This window comes from Psammomys obesus, unplaced genomic scaffold (genome assembly GCF_907164565.1).
Source record: "Psammomys obesus unplaced genomic scaffold, mPsaObe1.curated_primary_1811, whole genome shotgun sequence".
NCBI classification, from domain to species: Eukaryota; Metazoa; Chordata; class Mammalia; order Rodentia; family Muridae; genus Psammomys; species Psammomys obesus.
In genome coordinates, this window is record NW_026585643.1 from 6,720,249 (window position 1) to 6,744,373 (window position 24,125).

General features: G+C 46.2%; 1 protein-coding gene across 2 annotated transcripts in view; it reads right to left on the bottom strand.

Moving 5' to 3' along the window:
- The window catches only part of Tnfrsf19 (TNF receptor superfamily member 19), an 84,734-nt gene that overhangs the window by 21,046 nt on the left and 39,563 nt on the right, over positions 1-24,125 (bottom strand). For both annotated transcript variants that reach the window (XM_055617369.1, XM_055617363.1), the window contains exons 4-5: positions 18,911-19,089; positions 10,404-10,489 (exon numbers count right to left, since the gene is read on the bottom strand). In XM_055617369.1, coding sequence (XP_055473344.1) covers positions 10,404-10,489; positions 18,911-19,089 — 265 coding nt within the window. The remainder of the gene's footprint in view (positions 1-10,403; positions 10,490-18,910; positions 19,090-24,125) is intronic.

Here is a 24,125-nt window from a genome sequence, read left to right on the forward strand (position 1 = left end):
TATAGAGGAGTTTATTTCAGCTTACAGTACCAGAGGGACAGAGGTCCATGGTGGGGAAGCAGCAGGAGCAGGAAGTTGGGGCGTCACACCTCAAACACAAGCAGGAGGCAGAGAGGGCAAACCGGAAGTAGCTGAGGCTTTTGACTCTCGAAGCCTGCCCTCAGTGACATACTTCTTTTGGTAAGGTCCTACTACCTAACCCTCCCCAGACAGCACCATCAACTGAAAAACAAGTACTGAATGCCTGAGACTATGGGGAACATTTCTCATTTAAGCCACCATGCCTAGGAAATAAAACACTGAATTTAGAAAAAAAGAAGTGTATCAGTCAAATATTGTTTTTTGTCATTTCCATTTGTGTGTGTGTTGGGGGGACTCCCTTAGTGTCCTTGGGGGATCTGCTTCAGGACATATTTTGTCTTCTGGATTCCAAAATCCATGCTGTTCAAGTCTTTTCCTACAAAACAGGTAACATTTCATAGAACCACACACACCCTCCTGGAACATAAACCATACTCTATACGACTTGTAGTGCCCAACACAGTGTAAAGGGTGGATAGTTATACGGTGCCATGACAGAAAGAAAATGTCTGTACAGAAACATAGAGGGATTTTTGTTGTTGTTGTTTGTTTCACCAATTGGTTGAATCTGCAAATGTGAAATCCATAGATATGGAGGGCTGGCTATTTAACTAAGATTATCATGTCCTTAGACTAAAACCAGTAATTAAATCAGCCAGATGACACTTGTTTAAGTTAAATTAATTACGTTGCCTTAATTAAATTATCAGTTCTTAGGAAACGAGCGGAAACCCTGTTCCTCAGACTGCATGCACTTACTGTGCCAGCTGGGCACAGCCTGCTTAATTCGGGTACTAGGTCCCTGCTTCCTTGCTCGCTCCCCAGAAGGCTATCCCTGCCACTGCTGTAGCGGCAAGTGCCAGCTCACAGCCAGCTCCAAATCACACGCCCTCCACCTGCCATTCAAATCGGGATCCAGACTCTGCCGAGCAGGTTCTGCCCGCTGCAGGAAGGTGTCTGTCCTCAGGTCTCCTCACGTGGGCCTTCCTCCACACTTCACTGTCTCTGTACACCACTTTGCATCCCGGTGTTCAAAAGGCGGCCCTGTGCACCCTGGGGTAAGCAGCCACCCCTACCCATTTTAAAGAGCAGTCGGCCTTAAAGAGAAACCTGAGTCCTGGCAAGCTGTTTGGGAGCTATTACTTTTGTGTTCCTGTGCCTGTGCGGGTGATGCTGTCCACCTCTTTTTTTTTGTTGTTTGTTTGTTTTTTGAGACAAGGCCTGCCTGTCTTTCTCCCAACACCAGGATTACAAGAGCATGCCACCAACCCAGGGTATTTATACGTGGGTTCTAGGGTTGGATTTGGGCCCTCCAGTTTGCAAGGCAAGTGCTTTACTAACTGAGTTATCTTTCAACCTCAGGATTTTTTTGTCAGTAGTGGAGACATTACAGGAAATACTCTGAATAAAACTTCATGCCAACACCTTTTAGGCATCAGGCTGAAAATGAGCCGTAACGGAATGTGGGAATAGATGCTTGTGCAAATTTTAAAAGAGCAAACAAAGAAAAAGATGTGGAGGCTGCTCAAAAATGGGGTCGTGAGGCTCAGTCCCCTAGGGGACGGGGGACAGAAAGGCTCTGTACCTGGCCTGGGAGGTGTCTGTAGCTATGTGTGCATAGCTGTCAAAGCTACTGAGTGATGCATTTCAATAGGCAATCTTCTCATAAGACATTATGTCTCAGGAAAATTGAAATGGCTGACAGTTACAAATTTACTCTTTTTTAAAATTACACTTGAGTATCAAGGAGAGGTGATTTTTGAATATTTAAGAAAGTGGCTATGTGAACCACAGTACGGCTAAAACCCTCTTGGGAGTTCTTAAGATACTTTCTCTGAGATGATCAAAATAAACAGAGCAGTTCAGACAATATTTTAAAGACTCAGAGGGAGACAGTTTTAAACTGAATTAATTTCTATTCGAAATTCAACTTCAATCTTCTACTTTTGAAGGGGAGGGGCTGAGTCCCCTGAGCACTGCACTCATAGGCAGATGCAGCCAGGCCTGGGCCAGCTCTAGTGGCTAACACCCTTTTCGGCCTGTTGGGTATTTGGGCCTAGTATTTTTCGGTAGTGACTCAATTACACTGTTGACTGTTCTCTCTATGTTAATTACAGAATCTAAAGTGCTACTGCATCTGTGCTGAACATGTACAGGCTTCTCCTCGACATTATCTCCACAATAGCACCATGGAGCCATGCAGGTTGATTCAAATCTGGAGTTGATTTAAATTACGTGGAGGATGTACCTAGGTCTTATATGAATGCTGAACTGTTTGGTACAACAGACTTGGAGCATCCAAGGGCATCGGCCTTGGAGTCTTACCCTAGAACCAATCTCCTAGGGACACCAAGGCACGATCGTGTATTTATTTTTACAGTGCTGGGAATAGAGCCTGGGCCTCACGCATGATAGGTGAGCACTGCACAGTCGAAACCACATTCCCAGTCACAGTATGGCTTACAACCTCTTTTTTTTTTAAAAGAAGTTTTTTTTTTTTTTAATTTTAAAAATTTATTTAATTTTATTTTATGTGTGTGTCAGTGCAAAGGTGTCAGATCCCTTGAATTGGAGTTACAGACAGTTCTGAGCTACCATGTGGGTGCTGGGAATTGAACCTCGGTCCTTTTGGAAGAGCAAACAGTGCTCTTAACCACTGAGCCATCTCTCCAGCCCCAACTTCTTAATCTTGGCATCTGGAAGTTCACTTGAAAAGCAGTTTTGAGGTTGGTAGTTCTGCATTGTCAGACGGACCCTGGCTGAAAAACGCCAGGAAGAATTCTGGCACCTTCTTGAATTCAAGAAGGATTTGCTATGTTGCACTGTTCTGGTACTTCCTTCATTAGATTCCCAAAATAAAATTGCTTAGATTAAACCCCCTCCTCAGGAAGCCAACTTGGAAGAAGGTGACCGCCAAGTGAAAAGGCCTGCTAACCTGGTCCCCACTAGAAGGTGAGTGGTCCCCAGCACATACCAACAACTTCCTGAGAATAAACACTCTCTGTATGAAAGGCTGACTCTGAGTCTCAACTATATGGCCCCTTGAATCTGTGGCTGCACTGGATTCTCCAGGTGATGGCTTCACCTCTTCATCCCCTCCCACTCATTTCTTTCCAGTGTTTCCTGGGCCTTCACAGATCACAGATACATTCGTGTAAAAAAATTCCACCGCTTACTGAAATAGGCCTGATAGATCTCATTTACTATTTTCAAAATAAGCTGTGTTTAATCTAAAATTCACTCAATCTAGTGATGTCCTCTGTCCAGACACAGCCTATTTTTCCGTGAGTAAATGTTTAAACAAGCCTATAGGCTTTAAATGTCTAGGAGTGACTGAAGATAAAAGCTGAGAAGGAAACTGTGTTGGGAACTGGTTAAGAACTGACACCCCATTTCTCAGAAGGATGGCTGCCTTCTCCAGATGTAGGCAGACGAGGACCCACAAAAGCAGCTCCAGGCTCAGGGGATGGTGAGATCCAGTCAAAACACCTATTTTTCTGCTCTCTCTTCCACTGGTATAGAAGTGGTAGCTTGTATTTAGAAATTTTTATAGAGAGAAAAAGAATGTCTATTCAACATGCGAGTTGAGAATACTCTTAGAAGATTTCTGATTCTTCTAGCAGATGAAGCCATGGCCAAGGAGCCATTTGGGGGCATGAGTCTAAACAGGTGGACAAGCATGCAGAACAATTACATGGCAGTTCTCTAAAGAGGCCAGGCCATGTGGACAGAACTGCAACGTCCCTGGCTTCCCTGGAAGTTGCTATATAGTGAGGGCTGTCAATCACCTAGCATGACCAAGACCAAAAAGCAGCAAGCAAAGAGGAAGGCATAAAGACCTAGCATTGGGGTGGCTGGTGATGGGCCAGCATGACTTCCAGGACAGTCTAGGCTAGAACAAGATTCTCTCAAAAAACAAAACAAAACAAACAAACAAACAAAAACAACAACAACTAAATAAAACAGAAGGAAGAAAAAGACTCCCACTAGTGTCATTTGATCACCTCCTCACCTTTTAGAACATCTAGAAAAGCAAGAACTCTTAATTATCATACTCAATGCTATCAGATGATCTCAGGGGTCAGTCACCCAGGACAACTAGATCTGTTTGCATTGCACTAAGTACCGAAGGATTACAGTGTGCCCTGGGTTCCTGTGGTTGCTCTGGGATCAAGATCCCTGCTTGATGACGGCCTGAGGATGGTCTGCCCCTGCCTTCTAGCTGCTTCTAGTGTTCTAGCTCTCTGCCTCCTGAGCTTCCTCTCTCACAGTCTGGTGATTGTTGCAGCAAAAGACAAGGATGTAGCCATTCATAGCATAGGGCTGGAATCTCACTGCTCTAGAGCCAAAGGCGGCAGGATGTCAAGTCCAAAGCCAGCTTGGGATATATTAGGAGACCCTGTCTCAAAACACTAAGGCTTGGGAACACAGCTCAGTGGTAGGGCACTTGCCTGCCATGTGTAAGGCCCTGGGTTCAGTCCCTAGCATGGGATAAAAAGTAGATTTCAATGGAGGCCTTCAAAAGGTGTCCTCTGCAGAGAAGGGGACTGATGTGGGGTGGGGGAGGACTGTGCAGCTTTTTGTTTGTTTTTGAGCATTTCCAACTAAGCAACCTTTGAGATGAGAACTGCTTTTAGTCATTTCTCAGTAAAATAATGGGGTCACATAATATCTACAGAAAGAAAGAGTTAAACTAGAGCAGAGTATCTCGAAGACCATAACCCAACCAGTGAAGACAGAGACATGGGGGGTCTCTGCTTAGATCAGGAGAGGGGCTGACTTCCCAAGTGGTTTCTGCTGTCCTCTGTCCATCTTATCATCCCCATTTTCCCTACCCTGCAGGTCCTGTTTAGCAGGAGAGAGCTAAATCCAGACATCTCTATAAGCAGCCTTCTCTCTGGGTTACTGACTGTATCTGTTGAAAGCACACAGCCACACCCTACCACAGTGAGGCTTCACAGACGGCCTTCTTTTCAGCAGTGACCTGGCTAGACACCAGCAAGTCTTGGTCTGGAGACCAGAGACAACTTCACAACCCGAGTAAGCTGAGCCCTTCATTAGTGCTTACTGGCTTTGTGGATCATAATGCAGGGGTTCTAGTAAGCATCCTGAAAAATATGGCCTCCAAGCATTAGCAAGCTCACCAAAAAACTACTACAGAAATGACAACAAAAGGCCCACATGTACACATAGCAAGGGTGGAGGACCCTGCATCCGCAAACTGCTGGAGCGTGCCGCCCACACACTGCTTTAGCGTGGAGGACCCTACACTCTCTCTCCTGCACCTGCACACGGCCATTTCTCTTTGATGGAATATGTATATGTTCAGTCGCACTTGCGCGTGTCTACGTGTGCTGAAGGCCAGAAGTCCACACTTGGTGTCCCCTCTGTCACTCTCCATCTCATTTTTGAGACAAGGTTTTTCACTGACACTGGTGTTGGAGTCCATGGAATCTACGCTGGTGGCATCTACCCCACCCCCATGGCCTCCAGATAGGTTTACAGTTACATCACCACACCCAGGATTTCCTTGGGTGCTGTGGATCTGTGAACTTAGGATCCTTCTCTAACTGCTGCCTTACAGAAAAGCAGGGACTTTGCAAGCCGTGTGGTGTTCGGTGCAGGCAGGAGTTCCAAGAATACCAGGGAAATGAATTAGTGTGGCCTCTGACTGGGTTCGTGCTGGAGGCCCCACATCATGAGGCTCAGTGCCATCACTGCAAAATAAGTTAACAAATCGATGCTGTCTAAAGAGACATTCTTTTCTTTGCAGGGTAACCCTGTGCTCTGCAGAGGAAGGTGCCTGGTGCTTTTTCTGCTCCTGTGATAAACACCCTGACAAAAGCAACCTAAAGAAGGGTTATTTCATTCCACAGTCCACCATGGTGGGAAAGTCAAGGTGGCCCGAGCCAGGGCAGCAGGTTCACGCTCCACACATAGGTGAGCGCTGGTGCTCAGCTGTGTATTCGCACCTCAATTAGCCAGATCAAGATCCTCACAGGTGGGTCCAGAGGCTAACCTCATGAGAATAAGCCCTCCTGAGTGTGCCTCTCTCAACCTGTGGGTCCCCACTTTCGGAAAACACATATTCCCAATAGTCTCAGGAACTGAGACACCACTCAGTAGCGAAATTAGTTATGAAGTAAGCAATGAAAATGAATGTATGATTGGGGGAGGTTGCTAAGGCCACCGGTGATGTAAAACACTAACACCACACCCATTGTTTTCTGTTCAGTCTTAAGAAGTTTGAAACACCTGTTGTGATTGATAGTGTAGGGTAGACGCCAGCAGTGACCTTTTGGCAGAATTTTGTCCCTGTGCTGACAATGTCACCTGGGCAGTCACTCTCCTTGGACAACAAGAATAATAATAACACCCAGGTAACAGGTAATAACTAAGTGAGCTGGTGTGCTCACTTAGTGTGCTCAGGATGGTGCCATAAGTCCCAGATACAACTCAGGACCTCCAGCTCTGTGCTGGTCTGCATACCTCCCTTCTGTCCCGTTAGGGACCCCTGCCCTGAGTGTGCATTTAGGAAACAGTATAGTCCAAAAGTTGGCTCCTCCCAGGACAGTACCTGGACACGCCTCTCTCTGATACAGGTGTTCAGCAAAGACAGTACAGAGGGGCAGTCCACACTGCTCAGGGCTGAGGAGCCCTGCTTCAGCTAGTCTTTTCCTTTCCCATCCCCAGCCCCCACTAGATGCACACTGAGAACCCCCATAACAGTGTGTTGTGTGAGCATGAGGCTTCTGTCCACCCACGGCCCCTTGGGTAGGTCCTGATTGCATTAATTGGTGACAGTGACTGGCTGATCTTGGACCACGGGGCTGCCGTCCAATGGCATTGTAGACAAAAGGCACTCTATGTAAAATTCCCAGCTGCAGGCTTTGTTCTGACTGTACCAAATGCACACCCACTTGGGACGCTAAGGAGAGAGGAAAAGTACCCAAGACATTTTAAGACTTAATCCTGCCTTGGGTCTGATGAAAAATGCAGAATTTGTGGGATTTCTTGAGTAATGTTTATTCGATCTGGAATGCTGCTGTGGCTGGGGAAAGTGGCTTAGAAATGACTCAAAGCAGCTTTCACCAGAGTAAACGGTGTTTAAAGTGTGTTTAACCTAGATGTTTGCTTTGTTCTCGAGGGCTCCGTACAACAAGCCACGTGATTCGAGAGTCATAGCCAGACAAATGCCTGCCTGTGGGAAAAAGAAAAGCAGGAGCAGCAAGGACCTACAGGGCTGGCTGGGGTGCATGGTTCGGCACTCAGGAATAGTTCCCAGCTTCTCTTATCGACACGTAATAAGCCACGTTGTTAAACAGTGATTATTTTCTAATCACTTAAGAGAACTTAAAAGGCCTTCTTCTATAAATGAATTAAAGCCATTTCAAAATTAACTTTGAAAGAAAATTAGAACCTATTAAACATCTTTGTTTGCTTAAGGGGGAAGAAAATAGAGGGGAACACCGGTAGACCCCTGAAGGAGACATTTCTGGCACTGGGGCTTTATGCAATTCAGCAGGCAAAACACAGCACTTATGTTCTTCCCAGTCTATTTCCTATCTGGATGGGTTTTTCCAAAGATAGCTGCAGGGGCTGGAGGAGCTGGGTGGAAGAGCTGGAGCTCGTGAGAAGCCTTGAGTTCTGTTCCCATTGGGGTGGATGACAGCACTGTGCATACCCTTCCCCGCTTCAGATAACGGCTTTTCCTGCATGTTATTCCTAAGCTTTAATGAGCTGTGTGTTGTACAAGTACTTGGCCAGAGGCTGTCTCTGCTAGCCATGCTGCTGTGAGCCTGCACGGGCGAGCTGGAGGCCTTGCCGTCACGGAGACTGACATACCCAGCCTGCGTGTCCAAAGTTAGGAGGACTTGTTTGTTTTTTCTTGGTTTGTTTAGGTAAGGTATTACTCTATTTCCCAGGCTTGCCTAAACTCCAGGCCCTCCTCCTGCCTCTGCCTCCTGAGTGCTGAAAACTCAGCAAGCCTGGGCGGATACTAAGACTTTCATCTCTCTACATGCAGTCTAAGTGGTGGGGAAAACACTCTTTTAAAGAAAACAAAAACAAATTTGAAAAGGAAATGAACTGGCAAATCTTTGAAAACCAAAAGCAGCGTGAGTCTGGGTTTCGTTTTGTTTTAAAGAAGAAGGGAAGAAAAGGCTGAAGGCATTCCTCAACTCTAGTACCCTGGACCCTTGGTACCACAACTTACTTATCTGAGCCTAGAAGCATCAGCTGAGCCTGTTCCCACATGCACCTTGAAATAAACCCCACTGACTGAGGCAGCCTGAAGGAGCCTACTTCCCACAGCCTTGGGAGGCTCAAGGGCACAGGAACCCCTCGGGGGGCCTGAAGAAGAAGCTCTTTGTGGATACACTGAAAAGCCCGGAGGAGAAATGAAAACACAAGGCGCCATGCATAATTTCCCCCAAACACTTCCAGATCTCCTTTGAGGGGATTAGTTAAGCTCTGGACTGCTTCCTGAGGAGGGTGCCAAAGACAGCAAAGCTCTGTGACAGAGATGAAGCACACCCAGACCCCAGGCTCTCTCCAACTGTGATGCGAAAGCCCTCATCTGGGCCCGCTGTACTTTGGACTTCACATCGGTTTTTCTTTACTTTCTAGAAAGTTTGACATGTAGAGAAGTGTGTATCTCTACATGCCAAACTAATTCATCGCAGTTTCCAAGTTGTGTGACTGAAAGCTTCATAACACATGAGAGCTGCAGATGAGTCCCTGTGCTCAAAGGCCCTTTCATGCTATCTAAGCTGAGCTAGAACCCTAAAGGCAAAACATTCCAAAGCCTCAGACTTTTGATTATATGAAACCAAACCCAGCACAGTGTGTTGGTGGGGGGAGGACCCTAGTACTTTCCTGCTCTAACCTGGGCTGCACTGAGGCTGTTTGTGACAGATGAGCTTGCCACGTGAAAGAACTGGTGGAGCAGGATCAGGTCCGTGAGTTTTAACTGGCAAGCGACCTGTCATGTGTAGATGCATGGAGAAGGTCCATCAATATCTCCTACATGGTAGGTTTGTAGAGTTTGGTGAAATGATGAACCGAATAGGAAAAGGCCACCAGATCAGACAGTTCAGCTTTGTGTAGGGAGACAGTGGAGTGCGGTTCAAGCATGCTGCCGGAAAGGTGTGGGCTGGGCTGCCGCCTGCGCCCCTGACCAACCGTGGAGACGGTTTCTGCTGTCTGTGGACACAGAGATGGCATTCTCACTGGCAAATCTGGGCCAACCCCAGCACTGCGGGTCGCACGCCGAGTGACTTGCTCTGCTGTGACCGCTTCCTGGCACCCAAACTTCCGCTGTTGATGCTGGTGAGTGATCTGGTGAATGTTCGGATGTTAGAAAAGTGAGCCTCGGTACACTCTGCCGTGTCCTGTTTCGTTGTCCTTTGTTTGCTTTGCATTTCTGTCACTTCAAATGAATAATGCAATGTAACGTATTTTCATAAAGGAAGTGGGAATATGGACCACAAAAATTTCATAGCCCTCCTATGAAATGATGCGGCCACTTGCAATTCCTTTGGAAGGAAGTTATGTTACAGAAAGAAACAAGAGGGCAGATACCATGGCTCAGAAAGCTTGTCCAACAGTGATCCCCAGCAAGCTCGTGCCAACAGATGCCAGAGGGAACGTGCACCTTCATCCTCCTGCCTGGGCACTGAAGCCCAACTGCAAGCCTTGGGCCTCGCCCATGGCTGGCTGATCCCATCCCTTCCCTATAGTGTTTGCTGGCCAGCTTTGCCAAGCATTAAGACAGTGAGCAACTACCATGCAGACCGACAACACAATAAATGCCCTTGTTTCCAAGGAGTGGGAGGAAGTAATGGTCAAAAAGACTAATGTTAACACAAAGCCTCAAGTGTCTCCGGTACTGCTGCCCCTGCCCTGATGAGGGCAATGAGTTCTCTCTCTTCACTGATTTGATAGGTGAGGAAAAAAAAAGGAATGAGCAAGGGAATGCAGCGAATGCATTATGGAGGGAAGGAATGTCAGAAAGGGAGATACCCCGTGTGATCCTATCAAGGACAGAAAGGGAGTCTTCAGAGTGTGTGGGCATTAATACATGGACAACCCAGGGAACCTGGTCTCCTGCACTGAGCATCTACGATGAAGAATGCAACTGATGTGGCCCAACCATGCAAAGTTTGTTTCCTCGGGTACACAAAATCTAAGGTCGCTGCTGACTGAGGCTCAATTCTATTAGGGTCTGGAGAAGAGCGCACATTAGAAGTCCCATGGTAAAGATGTTTTTGTGGGTGCCTGTGTGTGTTTTAAGGTCTGCTGTCACTTGGCGCATCACTCACAGTGTGGTTCGTAGGGAGGAGGTGGGTCTCCACAGGGCACACACTCCATGTCTTGAAAACCAACAAGTTTGGTCTTTCGGTAAAATCTGGAAGAGAAAGGAGAGTCCTGGTTAGTGGCATCATCAAAGCTCACTGCTGCAGCCAAGTGTGACATCATGGGTTAGCAGCAGCCTCTAGAAGCGAGCTTTTGGAGGAGTAAGAAGCAGCCACAGGCTGAGCACATGGTGAACAGTGCACGGTCTCAATTCCCTACGGAAAGCCTCCCCATTCATCCTTGTCCACTTTTCCTGGACTAGGGTGGGATGCTAGACAGGGAATACGAAGCCATGAGCTCTGGCATTCTGCTGCACTCTAAGTCACAACACCTCTTAAATGAACTGCTAGATTCAGCATTTGAAATCTAGGAGCCCAAATGCAGCATATATATTTTTATTAGAAATGTTTGTAGGTAGAGATGATGCATGCTAATACTAATTATGGGTATTTCTAGATGGTAGGAATTCACATCATTCAAGACTTTATATTTATATACACACATAACATAGACACACACACATACACACATATAGTGTTTTAAGGGAAACCATAAAGCAACAATATCGCTAATGAGAAGCCCCAAATTAAAAATTATTACGATTATGCTACTGCTTGTAAATAAACCAACAAGGACAAACTTAAAATTATTACTGTGAAAGTGATGCCACAACTGGATAAAAAGGCAAAACATTCATTCTCCGAAGAGCATTTTTCATAATTAAACCAAAGTTTGTTTCCACTGGTTTTAGATGCTTAAACTCCTACATAATCAAATGAATGCAAACTGACGTGGAAATGTATCGTTTTTACTTGGAAAGTAGGGAAAGGATAGTGTATGCACACAAATAAACACAGGGTGGAAGGGTATGGGGTTCGGGGAGTCGAGGACAGGCAGGCAAGAAAGAGACTCTGAAACCATCCCTAGAATAAAAGAAAAGTAAAAATGCTAAAGATAGAGAAGAAAACAAGTTTTAAGGTCTACTAAGCTGCATTCACTTACTCACATCTCAAAACTGAATCTTCATCTTCCTCTCTGGGGGAGGTGCTTTTTACAACCCATGTCTTCTGTCATTACCACCTGACTGGTAATTTAGTGATTATCCTGTGCAATAGAGTCTGACCTTAGGTTTACTGTGTACGGTGAGCAGGCTGGTAATTCTAGAAGCCTCACAGTAGTTTGGAAAAAGTCTTAGCTGAGCGTGCTGTGTGCTGGCATGCCTGTAAACCCAGGAGGACTGAGGCCAGCCAGAGCTACACAGGGAGACCCCTTGAAACAAAACAGGGCCCAGAACTCTTACATTTTTTTCTTTGTAGCAGTGGGCCTACGGAACAGCGCAGGCGGCTCCTGCATCCCTTCCTGTGAACTGTGCCTGCGCAGCCCCTTTCTGCCCGGTCCTCAGTATTTAGTGATCATTCAGACGCACGGGGGGGCTCCTTTACGGGCAGCCTCACAAGCACGCTGCTCTTTGGTAAGAGTCCTTCTACTGCTCCCATGTAAATATCCCATTTCCTCAATTCTATTTCCAGGGGAAGCCGTTCTTTACGCACTTTCTAATCTTGGCACCACTGTCAAAAAGCACCAACCTTATAGGCAAGGGCTGATTTCTAGGCTCCATTTTGTATTCTTTTGGCTTGTTTATCTGTCTTTGCACCATGGTATCAGATATTAGCTGAGCATATTTTCATACTCAAATAAAGTAGATTGACTAGTCACTGAATGTATCTGGGATTTGATCTAACTTATCCAGTTTTAGATTCATTCCCATAGGAGTGGCACAGCTTCCTACTGCATTATTCATTATTCTGCTGAGATCAGAGGTCAATCTCCAGTGTTGCTCTTTCCACCTTGTGTTTTTCGGGACAGTTTCACTAGCCTGGAATTCATCACATGGGCTACTCTGTGCTAGGAAGACATGCACACAGGAGGGTTGGCTTTGACTGTGGGCTTTATGGACGAACTCTGGTCTTTGAGTCTACATGGCCATCATCTCATGCTAATTAGGTGCATGTTCTATCACAAGCCATCTTGCTCTCTCTTTAGCTCACTGAGAGTACCACAATTTGGGACACAGAGACTTTTGCAACTGAATTTTCTATCCAAGAGAGGTAGGAAATAAATTTTTAAATGAAACAAAATGAAAGGGAACACAGACACTCATTGTACAAAGTGTCTGGTTAACCGGCTTCGGAAGCTCCGTGGTAAATCTGCTCTTGGCTCTCACACACATAATATAAAAAGACAAAAGAAACCCACATTGGACTTTGCTTGTGTGCTATGTGATGAAAAGTGGAGTGTAAATACATCTTATAGACGCGAAACTCAGTGACTGTGGTTGTGAGGAGGCAGTTTTAATTGATCTCAATGCAAGCTAGACTGGTTAGCCTGTGGTAGACCTTCACACTTCCACCAGCGAGAGCACTTTCGCTATGCAGAGCTCCGGCACAGTCAGCTCTGGTTTTACAGTGCGCTGGCTTGTGCCCTGTCAGGTCCAGTCAAGCCAGGGCTTAACTCTGCCACGCACAGGATGGATGCCTTGGTTTATTCACACTGCTTTGTTTGTGCTGACACTCCAAGCCAGCCGTTCAGCTCTCTGTGTGCCTTGCTCAGCAGTTGATAGCCATGGCCCCTTGATGGACACTGTACAAATGCCAGTGACAGGCTGAAGCATTAACCTAAGAGCCCAGACGCCACCAGCAGCGCCACTCACTGTCACCTCCTGACAGGGTAAGATTTGGGCAATGGGAGAAGAGGACATAAAATGTGCAAGCCAGTTCAGATAGCTCTTAAGAGCTAGGGCCAGTCCACGGGGAAGCTTGAGGGTAGAATGGGCATGGGAGAAGGAATGAGCAGATGAAGTGAATCATTTCCTATGAGACTTTCCGGTTTCAGCAGGCCCTAAGCAGGAGGCTCCACACTGGGAGAATCCCTGGCCCTCTGCTCACAAGTTGCTAAGGACCAGTTTCCTCCTGTGTAAGGAGCAGACAATGCTCCTTCTGATTCAGCAGCACTGTTTGGTGACAACCCACAGAGAGTGTCTACTTAGAGGAAGTGCTCGCTAAATGGCGTCGCTACCAGGAGCACTGAAGAACTGGAGACCAGGTCACCCTTTTCAGAACAGAGTTCTAGCTCCGCATGGAAGAGAAAGGATGGGCCACAGGAGGCTCACAGTCACTCAGACACAAGCAGCCTCTTCTAGTTTCTATTGCTGTAATATACACCATGGCCAGGCTGGAGAGATGGCTCAGAGGTTAAGAACACTGGCTGTTCTTCCAAAGGTCCTGAGTTCAATTCCCAGTCAACCATATGGTGGCTCACAACCACCTATAGTGAGATCTGGTGCGCTCTTCTGGTGTGTATGGCAGAGCACTGGGTAAATAATAAATAAATATAAACAAAACAGCCGACACACTACAACTAAAAGCCTCTTGGAGAGGATAGACTTTATTTCAGCTTACAGTTACAGTCTGTCATAGAGAGAAGCCAAGGCAAAAGAAACTAAAGGCAGGAACCTGGAGAAAGCAGCTGATGCAGAGGCCATGGAGGGTTGGTGCATACATAATACACACACACACACACACACACACACACACACACACACACACACGCACACACGCACACACGTGCGCGCACATACTACCTACAGTGGCCTGGGCCACCCACATCAGTCATTAGTAATAAAATGCCCCACAGGCTGGGTACGGTGGTGTGCACACCTTTACCCCAGCACTTTGGAGGCAGAGGCAGGCGAATTGCTGTGAGTTCGAGGCCATCCTGGTCTACAAAGTGAGTCCAGGACAGCCAAGGCTACAGAGAGAAACCCTGTCTCAAAAAACCAAAAAGTAAAACATAAAATAAAATGCCCACAAGCCTGCCTACAGGCCAGTCTAAGAAAGGCATTTTCTCAGTTAATGTCCTCTTCCCGATAACACTCTAGCTTGTTTCAAACTGATATAAAGCAAGCAAGCAAGCAAACAAACAAAAAAAACAAAACACAGCCACACAAAGCCTTGCTGGCTGCAAGGCTACTGATGGGCAAGCCTGTCTGGTATCTATGCAGTGTTCATCAGGGACTAGGCCCTCTCCTAAGAACTTTTATGCTTTACATTTTCATTCCTCCAACAACTCTGAAAGATGCTAAGATTCTCAGATGACAGCTTGTAAGCTACTGGCAGGAAGTCAATGAACATTTTGGGAAGCTAAGGAACTGGGTGTTTGTCATCTCTTAGCTTGTGGGCATCGAAGACACTGACGTACACACACATGCGCACACACACCACTCACATACACACATATACCACACTCTCACAGAGCTGCAGAAAGAGGAGGTTAGGTGGCTCCTATGGGTGTGGCCTCCAGGAGCAATGAGTCTAAGGCTGAGGAGGCAAGAATGGTACCAGAGGTGACAATGACGACCTGGGCATGATCTTGAGAACACTGTCTGTCTCTGAAGCAAGAATACTTGGTTTTTGCTTTCTGCTTTAGTTTATATATCTGCAAAACGGGTCTCAACTGTTTGCCCTCTCCACAGAAAGCTAGTCAAACTACAGGAGTACTTTTTAAATACTGTAGAATTATCATGTGCTCGTATATGAATGCTGCCTTAGAAATGGTATAATTTTAAACTAATCATATAAATGTTTTGTCACCCATCATTCAAATTTCTTTCCATTGATAACTTTACAACATATAGGCTCTGCTTAAAAAATAAATCATCCTGCTGAAAGTAAAGGGGCAGACGCAAGTGACAATAGGTGGGCTTCAGACAAGGGGCGGAATCAGCGGGGTGCCCAGGGGCTGCATTGTGTCCACTGCATACATGTGTCCACACGCACACAGCACACCCCGGGGGGCTGCTTGCTAAAAGCCCAGGAGGCTGCTTCGGAAAACCAGTCCCCAGGTCCTGCCTTCCTCACAGTCTCTCTGCTGCCACCTCCCTTGGTCTGCACCCGGGAGCCTCAGTTTAGCCCCGTTCCCCAGATGAGACAAGGCATGCACAGACATACTTCCTTCACAGAACTGTGGATCACGGGTAATAGAGGCATGACCCTTTTTGTTGTTCAGCTTTTAAATGACAGATTTGTTGAGACATAATTCACATACTACACAAACTACCCACTGAAAGGGTTGCACACCAGTGGTGTTGTTATAGTGTCAGAACCAGCCGTAGGTAATGGGACAAGACGGAATGAGTGGGGATTGAGAAATCACAGTTTTAAAGAAAGAGACAGAAAGCTTAGGACAGTTCCGGGAGGGCATTCAGTTCAACAGCTTCTTTTTAAAGACGAAGCAAAACAATTCACATCATTACAAGGATAGGGTTCATCGAACAGTCAGTCTTGTTCTCTAAGACCACATTCCTATATGGCAGACATGGTCCAAAGGTCTTACAGACAAGTTAAAGAAATTTGGCAAAACCTCCTGCTTCTTTCTGTTTCAAGGTAAAGGCCAGGGCAAAAATCTGTTTTTTGCCGAATACTAAATAACAAAGCAACTTGCCAAGCAAGCAGCTGTCCCACGCACACAGCTTGAGAATGAACTTTGGCTTCCCACATAATAGTCACGGAATTAGGTATCTATCTCCACAGTTGATATTAGAACATTTCATCACCCCCAGAAAAACTTTTAACCACTAGCATCACCCTCATCCTTTACAATGCTCCCCAGCCCTCAGCCCAGGCAGCCCAAGTGGGTTTTTCATATCTGTATATTTGCTGTTCTAGGCATGTCACTAAGTGACCATTAGATATGCAGCCTTTTATGACTGTCCTCTTTCACTGAACACAATTATTGTTTCAGGTTCATCTATATTAGCAAGTGTCAACATTTCCTTCCTTTTTATTGCTGGATAATATTTCATCATTCAAATCTACACTGTGTTGTCCATCCATTCACCAGTGGATGGATGTTTGGGTTTGTCTGAAGTCTTTCTAGAATGATAAAAGGAAATACTATAGACTAGGTTACCTATAAAAAAAACCAGACATCATTTCTCATGGGTCTGGAAGCTGGGAGGCCCAGGGTCTAGGTGGCAGAGACAGAGACTGTTAGAGGCAGCCCTCTTGCTGCATCTTCATAAAGGAAGGGACACTATGTCTTAACATGGCAGAAGGTGGAAGGGCAAGAAAGGGACAAATTTTCCCTGCCAGTCTCTTTAGACAGTTCAGGAGAAAGGATCCATCAGGACCCACCTGTGGCATCACAGTGGCACCTAAATTCTGGAGAGGACTAAGTCATTCCATAGCAGGGCTGCCCCAAGCTTCTGGCTGCTATGTGTAATGTCACCACAAACCTCAGTGTGTCAGATTTCTGTACGCATAACAGTTTGCAAATCTCTTGATTATATGCCCAAGAACAGAGGTGTTGAGACTATGAATCTCTGCATTCAACCTCTTGAGGAAATGTCAGTTTGTTTCCTAATGTGCTCACCCATTTCACATGCCCACCAGTCATATAGGAAGGTTCCCATTTCCCCACATCCTACAAACGTGTAGCTGCCCAACTTCTCATCTGTGGCTACTCTAGTGGGTGTGAGTGGCTGCGGTTCAGATCTGCAAGCACCTTTTCTGCATATTCACCATTTGCTTGAGTTATTGGAGAAGCATCTATTCGAAGCCTTTATTCGTACTGTAACTGATGGTCTTTTTGAATTGAGTTGCAGGAATCTTTCATATACTCTTGATGAGAATATGACGAGCCAGCTAGTCCCCTCTACAGGGACCCAGAACCTAAGGAGCTGCAAAAATTGTGGTCTAAAGCCAAATACACATATGAAAAAATAGGTATGTTGTATTTCTTCAAAACTAAGAACTTCTGTACCTCAAAGACACCACCCAGAAAATGAAAAGCCCGTCACAGAGCAGGCTGAAATGTTAGTACACCCCACATCTGTCAAGAGGTGTACTTAGGTAGCTAGCTACATGTGGCCCTTCCAGGATGCCTGTCACTGAGTCCATGGAAGGCTCTCCTCTATCTCTTCTGCTCTTTTCTCCTCCTGTGACTCCTGTGTGTGTAGCAGGTACTGAACCCACAGCCCTGCACAACATGGCAAGCACATTATCCCTGAGCTACATCCTTAGCCCTCTCTCTTTTTTAAAAAATACTGTGAGATGGTATTTTTCAAACATTTATTTGGGGGAGGGGGTGTGTCATGGCATGCATGTGGGGGTCAGAGGACAACTTGAGGGGAGTTGGTTTTCTCTTTCTGTGAGGTGGGTCCTGGGGTTTGAACACAGGTCAGGAGGCTTGGTGGCAAGTGTTCTTACCTGCAGAGCCATTCTGTTAGTGTGCAGGTGACTCTGCTGGTCACCCTCAGGGGTCTAGCAACGTCCTGGTCATCATCTGCCACCACCACCAGGTGTGGCAGGTGTATGTGGCCCATAAAAGAACCACCCATCGCTCTCTGCTCTCTCTGTTCCAGCTGTTTCTCTCTGAGTGTCCTAGTTTCCCCTTTCTTTCCCTCCCTTCCCCCTCTCTCTGCCCTCATGGCTCACTCCCTGCCTCTACACCTTCTCCAAGTCCTCTTCCCCCTCCCCCAATAAACTTCCCTATACCAGATTCTTCAAGGGGTATACCTTGCCATGGGCTCACCGTGGCACCCCCTCTGCGCATCATAAGACATTCTCTTGGCCCAGATTAATACTTTCAAAAGTCAGTAGAATGTAAGCACCACATGGCCAGAAATCTCTGCTACTTTCTCCTCCAACCTATTCCAGGGACTCAGGGAATAGCTGCAGCTTTTGTGGTATTTTTCAAAAATACTATTCTTTGTGAGCTGCCTTTCAATTCCTTTGTCCATCTGTCCACGTGTTTCTACTCTTCAAGTGTGACTGCTCTTCTGCCTTGTCACCAGAGCCTGACTCAGAGTAAGCTTGGAGGCTGCCAAAGGAATGAGACATGAGTTCCAGATGTTGCCATCAGATCCTGGACGAGCCCACAAAATGTTCTGCCCAGTTCACGAACCCCAAAAGACTAGGAATAAATAGACTCCCTTGTAAATACATGAGGTTCTTTTTATTGTAAATTACAAGCTGCAGCTTACCACCGAAGTGGTGAGAGCTGAGCCATGCTCAGATTAGTTGGGTGATTTAAAGATTCTGGTCCCTCCCAGCATGCCCAAGGCAGGGGCGATTCCTGCCTGGCAAGCATCTATTAGTCAAAATGCTACATTTTGAATTGATTGGCTATAGGAAGGTCCCCAGACCATAATGACCTGGTGTCCCTCCCTAGGAGAATGGGCCAGTTTCCTAGCAACCGTATCTCTAGTGGGTGGGGAAAGAATGCAGTAAGGTGGTTCTTCCCCTCAAGGCATTCCTGGACTTCTCCATCCAGCTAGTTCAAGCCTTAAATATTAATAGCTGCTGATTTTTAATCTTTTGGTCTCTCAGTATCACTGTGCTTTCAAGTTTAGAAGGAACAGAGAAATGCCTTGGGAAACATTTACTAAAGTAACAGAAGAAACAGCCCAACTCACCCTGGCAAGCAGTCCCCGCAGACAGTGTCACTGGTGTGGGAACAGTTGGACCTCTGGAAGCGGTTCACCAATGCACAGTCCACACATGGCTTGCACTTCTGGAAGCCCCAGTCCTCCTTGAACCTGTGCGGCCGGCAGGGCACACACTGAGCCTCCTCCCCGTAGCCGAAGCCGCATTCCTGTGGGGATTAGTGGGTAAAAGACAGCTATTCAGACTCTGCAAGCTTGAAAAAGGAAAGGCTGCTGGGATAGAGACCCACCAAGGCCCGCCTTCCCAGGTACAAAGGCAACCCTTTCTGCAAGTTCAAATGTGTCTTCCCTGGCTAATAATCTCTGCCGCCTGCCTGAGTATCCTTAACTTTTGAGCAGAGGCGGTGAGCATGTGCATAAGAAAAGGTCTCCCATTGGGGCAATGGAGCTGAATTCCGGCACTTTCTTCTCCCCTACTTAAACCAGCCATGTGACGGCTCAGAAGCTTGTTCACTCATCAAAGCAGAAAACAAGCACATCACTTTCAGCAGTGTAGCCTTAGGGGACAAAGGTGGCCCTGTGAGAGAGTCCAGAAGCCTTAAAACACGGACCAGTTTAACGTTTTCTGTGACCAGAGGGTTGTTACCAATTTGTTCAAAGAGAGCTAAAGTAGTATACAAGCTAGAGTCTGGGATATGGCTCAGTGGTAGGGAGCCTGCCCAGCATACAGGATGCCCTGGGCTCAGTGCTGCCAATAAAACAAAGCACCCAAAGGTCTCAAGCCTCAGGTGTGATGTGCATGGGGAGACTGTACTGTTTTGACAGGAATGGGTGACATACAAGAATCTTTGGGATCCAGATGTCGGCAAGGTCAAAGCAAAGTAAGCCACAGCAATCATATGGTATGATTATAATGCATCTGAAAAGCCAGACGGCAGTTGCATATGCATGAGTAGTTCATCCACGAGGCTGGAGGTCTCAGCTGGTCTTCAGGATACATCAGGATCCCGAAGAAGTAGGCTCTAGTGACAGTGAAGGGATGGACTTGCCAGCAAGAGCGAGAACAAGCAGGCAGAGTGAAAACTTCCTTCCTCCATGTCCTTTAGACGGCTGCTAGCCAACAATGTGGCCCAGATTAAAGGTGGATCTTCCCCTCAAAAGAGTAAAAGTGGGTCTTTTCACTTCAGATGATTTCATTAAGGGAAAAAAAAATCTCACAGGTGGACCTGTAAGATTTGCTAACTTTTACTTCATTCCAAATGTAGTCAAGTTGACAACCAAGAATAGCCATTACAGGTTCACCCTTGTCAACTTGACACAATCTTCTCTCCTTATGTCATGCATAATTTCCCAATGAAAACAATACCAGGTCATAATTACACCCTACATGATATAACTATTCCACATATAGTCGAAAACGCATTATGTATTTAACCAGGTCATAATTATACCTAATGTGATATAACTGTCCCTCATAAACCGCAAACACATAATAAATTTTGGAAAAGGTGGCAATATCCCTCGAGGGACCTTCTTTTTGCATCTCAAAACTTAAATAAAGTAACTACTGATGTTGTCTTAATTGATGTTGTATTACAGGATAGAGATATCAAGAAAAGAAAACTCAAATATCTGTATAAACGGATTCTTCACAAAATACGACAGAACCATTCATGTTGATTCTAACCCTTGCTTCTGCAACTGGCCATATGGCCTTAGCTGATATTTATAACTACTTTCCTCTGTGACCCAGTCTATATTTCCTCCACCCTCGACAAGCGCCTCAGCCTCTTTTCCTGGGGGAGTGACCCATACCTTCAGTCTTGAAGGGTCTATATTCTTTGTCATCCTGCCTGGATTGGGCTGGTGTACTTTCCCATTGACTTTACTCACAGGACACGGTAGCACCAAGAGATTCCCTAAAGGATCTCTGGCACTGCAGACATAATCTTTCTTACCTCCATTATGAAGAAGCAATCTAATTTCCCCTTGGTGATCTGGCCCAACCACCCCTCCAAACACTGTTATTTCTTTCTTAGCCTGTTGGTTTAAGGGCCTCAGAAGCCCGAAGTGGCCAGGGGAAAGTCTGAGCTTCCAGTTCGATGGGATGTTTGTTGTGTCTACTGGCAGGAGGGTTCCCTCCTCTGGAACCAAAACTTCTAGGTCAGCAGAACTCAAGGTTGTGGGAACAGGAAGCAAAAGTGTTCCTAGTAGGTCACTAGGAGTAAGAGTGAGTGGAACCATTCCCTTTTTCTACCCCCTCGGTTCCTGGGACTGTGGGCTTTGGCTTTGGGAGAAACTGCACCATATCTTGGATGCTGATTCAAAGTATATACTGCTTTCTGGAGGAGCCCGCACCAGCCCTCCAAAGCTGCCGACACCAAATTGGTAACTTTGTCTTCAAAATGTCATTCCATCTTTCTGTCATGCCAGCTGCCTCAGGATAGTGGGGGACATGGTAAGACCAGTGGATTCCTTGATCGTGGGCCCACTCTTAAGACTTTTCTGGCTGTGAAATGAGTTCCTTGGTCAGAAGCAATACTGTGCAAATATCATGACAATGGATAAGGGATTCTGTAAGTCCACGGATGGTAGCATTACATGCAGGAAAGGAAAACCCATAACCAGAATAAGTAATTACTCCACTAAGTACAAAGCGTTGTTCTTTCCGTGGAGGAATGGTTCAACATAGTCAACCTGCCACCCGGTCTGTGGCTGGTCACCCCGGGGAATGGTGTTATATCTGGGGCTCAGAGTTAGTCTCTGCTGTTGGCAGATCTGGCACTCAGCAGCAGCTGTGCCAACTCAGACCTGGAGAGTGCAAGTTTAAGTTGTTGAGCCCATGCATAAACCCCACCTCTGCCACCTTGGCCACTTTATTCAATGGCCTCTGAGCAATGACAGGATGGCTGAAAGAGGCTGAAAGGGCCATTCTATCCACTTGACTGTTGAAGTCACCTTTCAATGACATTTACAACAGAACACAAGTGTCTTCACATCCTTTGCCCATTCGGAGAGATCATCCACATGCTTATTGCCCAGATGTCTTTCTCATCAATTTTCCAATCGCACTCTTTCCAAGTCACTGACAAGCTAGCCAATCTGACAGTTAATCAGTGAACAATCACACGTCTGCCCATTTTTCCTTCCAAACAAAATTTCATGGCCATGTGTAATGCCTAAAGTTCTGCCCACTGTGAAGATTTCCCTTTGCCACTGTCTTTCAGCGTTGTCCCTGAAAAGGGGTTGTAACATTGCAGCTGTCCTCTTCTGGGTGGTGCCTGCAAAATGTGCAGAACCATCAGTAAACCAGGCCCTAGTCTTCTCTTCCTCAGTCAGCCAATCATTGGGCTAGTGCCAAGAGGCTATGAGATGCACGCTTGGAAGCTGCCAGCATTGTACAGGAATAGAAACTATAGACGTTTGGGTAACTTCTTGTGTAACTCGCTTGTGCCTTCAGGACCTGCTCAGGCCTGTCACACACATCCCACTTCCATTTGAGAATAGAGTGCTGCTGTGCACATTCTACTTGATGGCTTGGTGTGTCTGATAACACCCACCTCATGACGGGCAGCTCAGGTTGCATATTAACTTGGTGGCCCACTGTCAAATGTTCAGTTTCCACTAAGCCCAATAGCGGGCCAAGAACAGTGTTTCAAAGGGAGAATAATTGTTTGAAGATGAGCCTTATCCCCAAATCCCAAATATCTCTTTTGTGACACACCAATAGGGGCCTGCGAAAGGTACTAAACAGCATCCCTATCTGCCACTGACACCTCAAGTACCAGTGGGTCTGCTGGATTGTATGGTTCAAGTGGTAGAGCAGCCAGCACAGCAGCCTGGACCTGCTGAACAGCCTTCTCCTTTTCCAGGCCCCACTCAAAGCTAGCAGCGTTCTGAGTCACTTGGTTTATGGGCTAGAGTAACACATCCAAGTGAGGAATGTGCTGTCTCTAGTATCCAAATAGGCCCTAAACATGCGCTTCTCTCTTGATGGTGGGAGGGGCCAGGTGCAATGACTTATCCTACACCTTAGAAAAAAAATCTCTGTATGCCCTCCACTGGACTCCAAAGAATTTCACTGAGGCAGAAGGCTCTTAAATTTTATTTGGATTTATTTCCTAGCCTGATACACATATGTGCTACCAACGAGTCAAAAGTGGTTGCTACTTCCTGCTCTCTCGATCCAATCAGCATAATGTTATCAGTATAGTACACCAGTGTGGTATTTTGTGGACAAGACAGATGATTGAGATGCCTTTGAACTAAGTTATGACACAGGACTGGAGAATTAATATATCCCTGAGGTAAAACTGAATTTTGCCAACTGAACGCAAATTGCTTCTGGTGGTCCTTCTGGACAAGTACTGAAAAAAAGGCTTTTGCTAGACCAATAGCTGCACATCACGTACCAGGAGCTATGTTCATTTGCTTAAAGAAGGATGCCACATCTGGCACAGCAGCTGCAACTGAAGTTACTAGTTCACTGAGATTTCGGTTAGTCAGCAGTCCTTCTCCGTGATCCAGCTGCGCTCTGCACTGGCCAGACAGGAGAGCTAAAGTCAGACGTGATGGGAACCCCTCCCACCACCAGGAAAGAAGCACAGTGCTAAGTGGTCTATTTGAATACAAGAGACCACACACCCTTCATCTTTCAAGTACTTGATGTTGGCACTAATTTCTCCAGTTCCTCCAGGGATTCGATAATGTTTTTGATTCACTATTTTTCAAGGCAGGGGCAACTCTAAAGGTTTTCATTTAGCCCTTCCAACCATAACAGCCTTCCCTCGGCAGGTCAGGGAACCAATGTGAGAACCCTGCCAACTCCTAAGTGTATCCATCCCAGTTATTCATTCTGGGACTAGGGAAATAACCACAAGATGAGTTCGAAGACCACTGGACCTATCGGGAGTCAGATCAGCCAAAACTACGTTAATCTTAGCCAGGTACGGTGGCACGCGCTTTTAATCCAGAAGCGTGATTGTTTCCTTTCCCAGGAGTACAGTTATCCTTGTAAAAGACTATAGGTTCCTCTCGGGAAGGCTAGAGAAAGGCTAGCAGTACAACTCTCAGGTATTTTATCTGAGGAACCTGACCATCCCTTCAATCAAGGAGTTCAATCAAGCAAACTGACTCAAGTCTGGAAACTGGTTACAGGCTGAGATTCCCTTATGCCACGATGCGATGTAGCCTTTCTTTCATTTATTTGAGATTCCCCACCCCCTTGCTTATATAGTCCCAATAA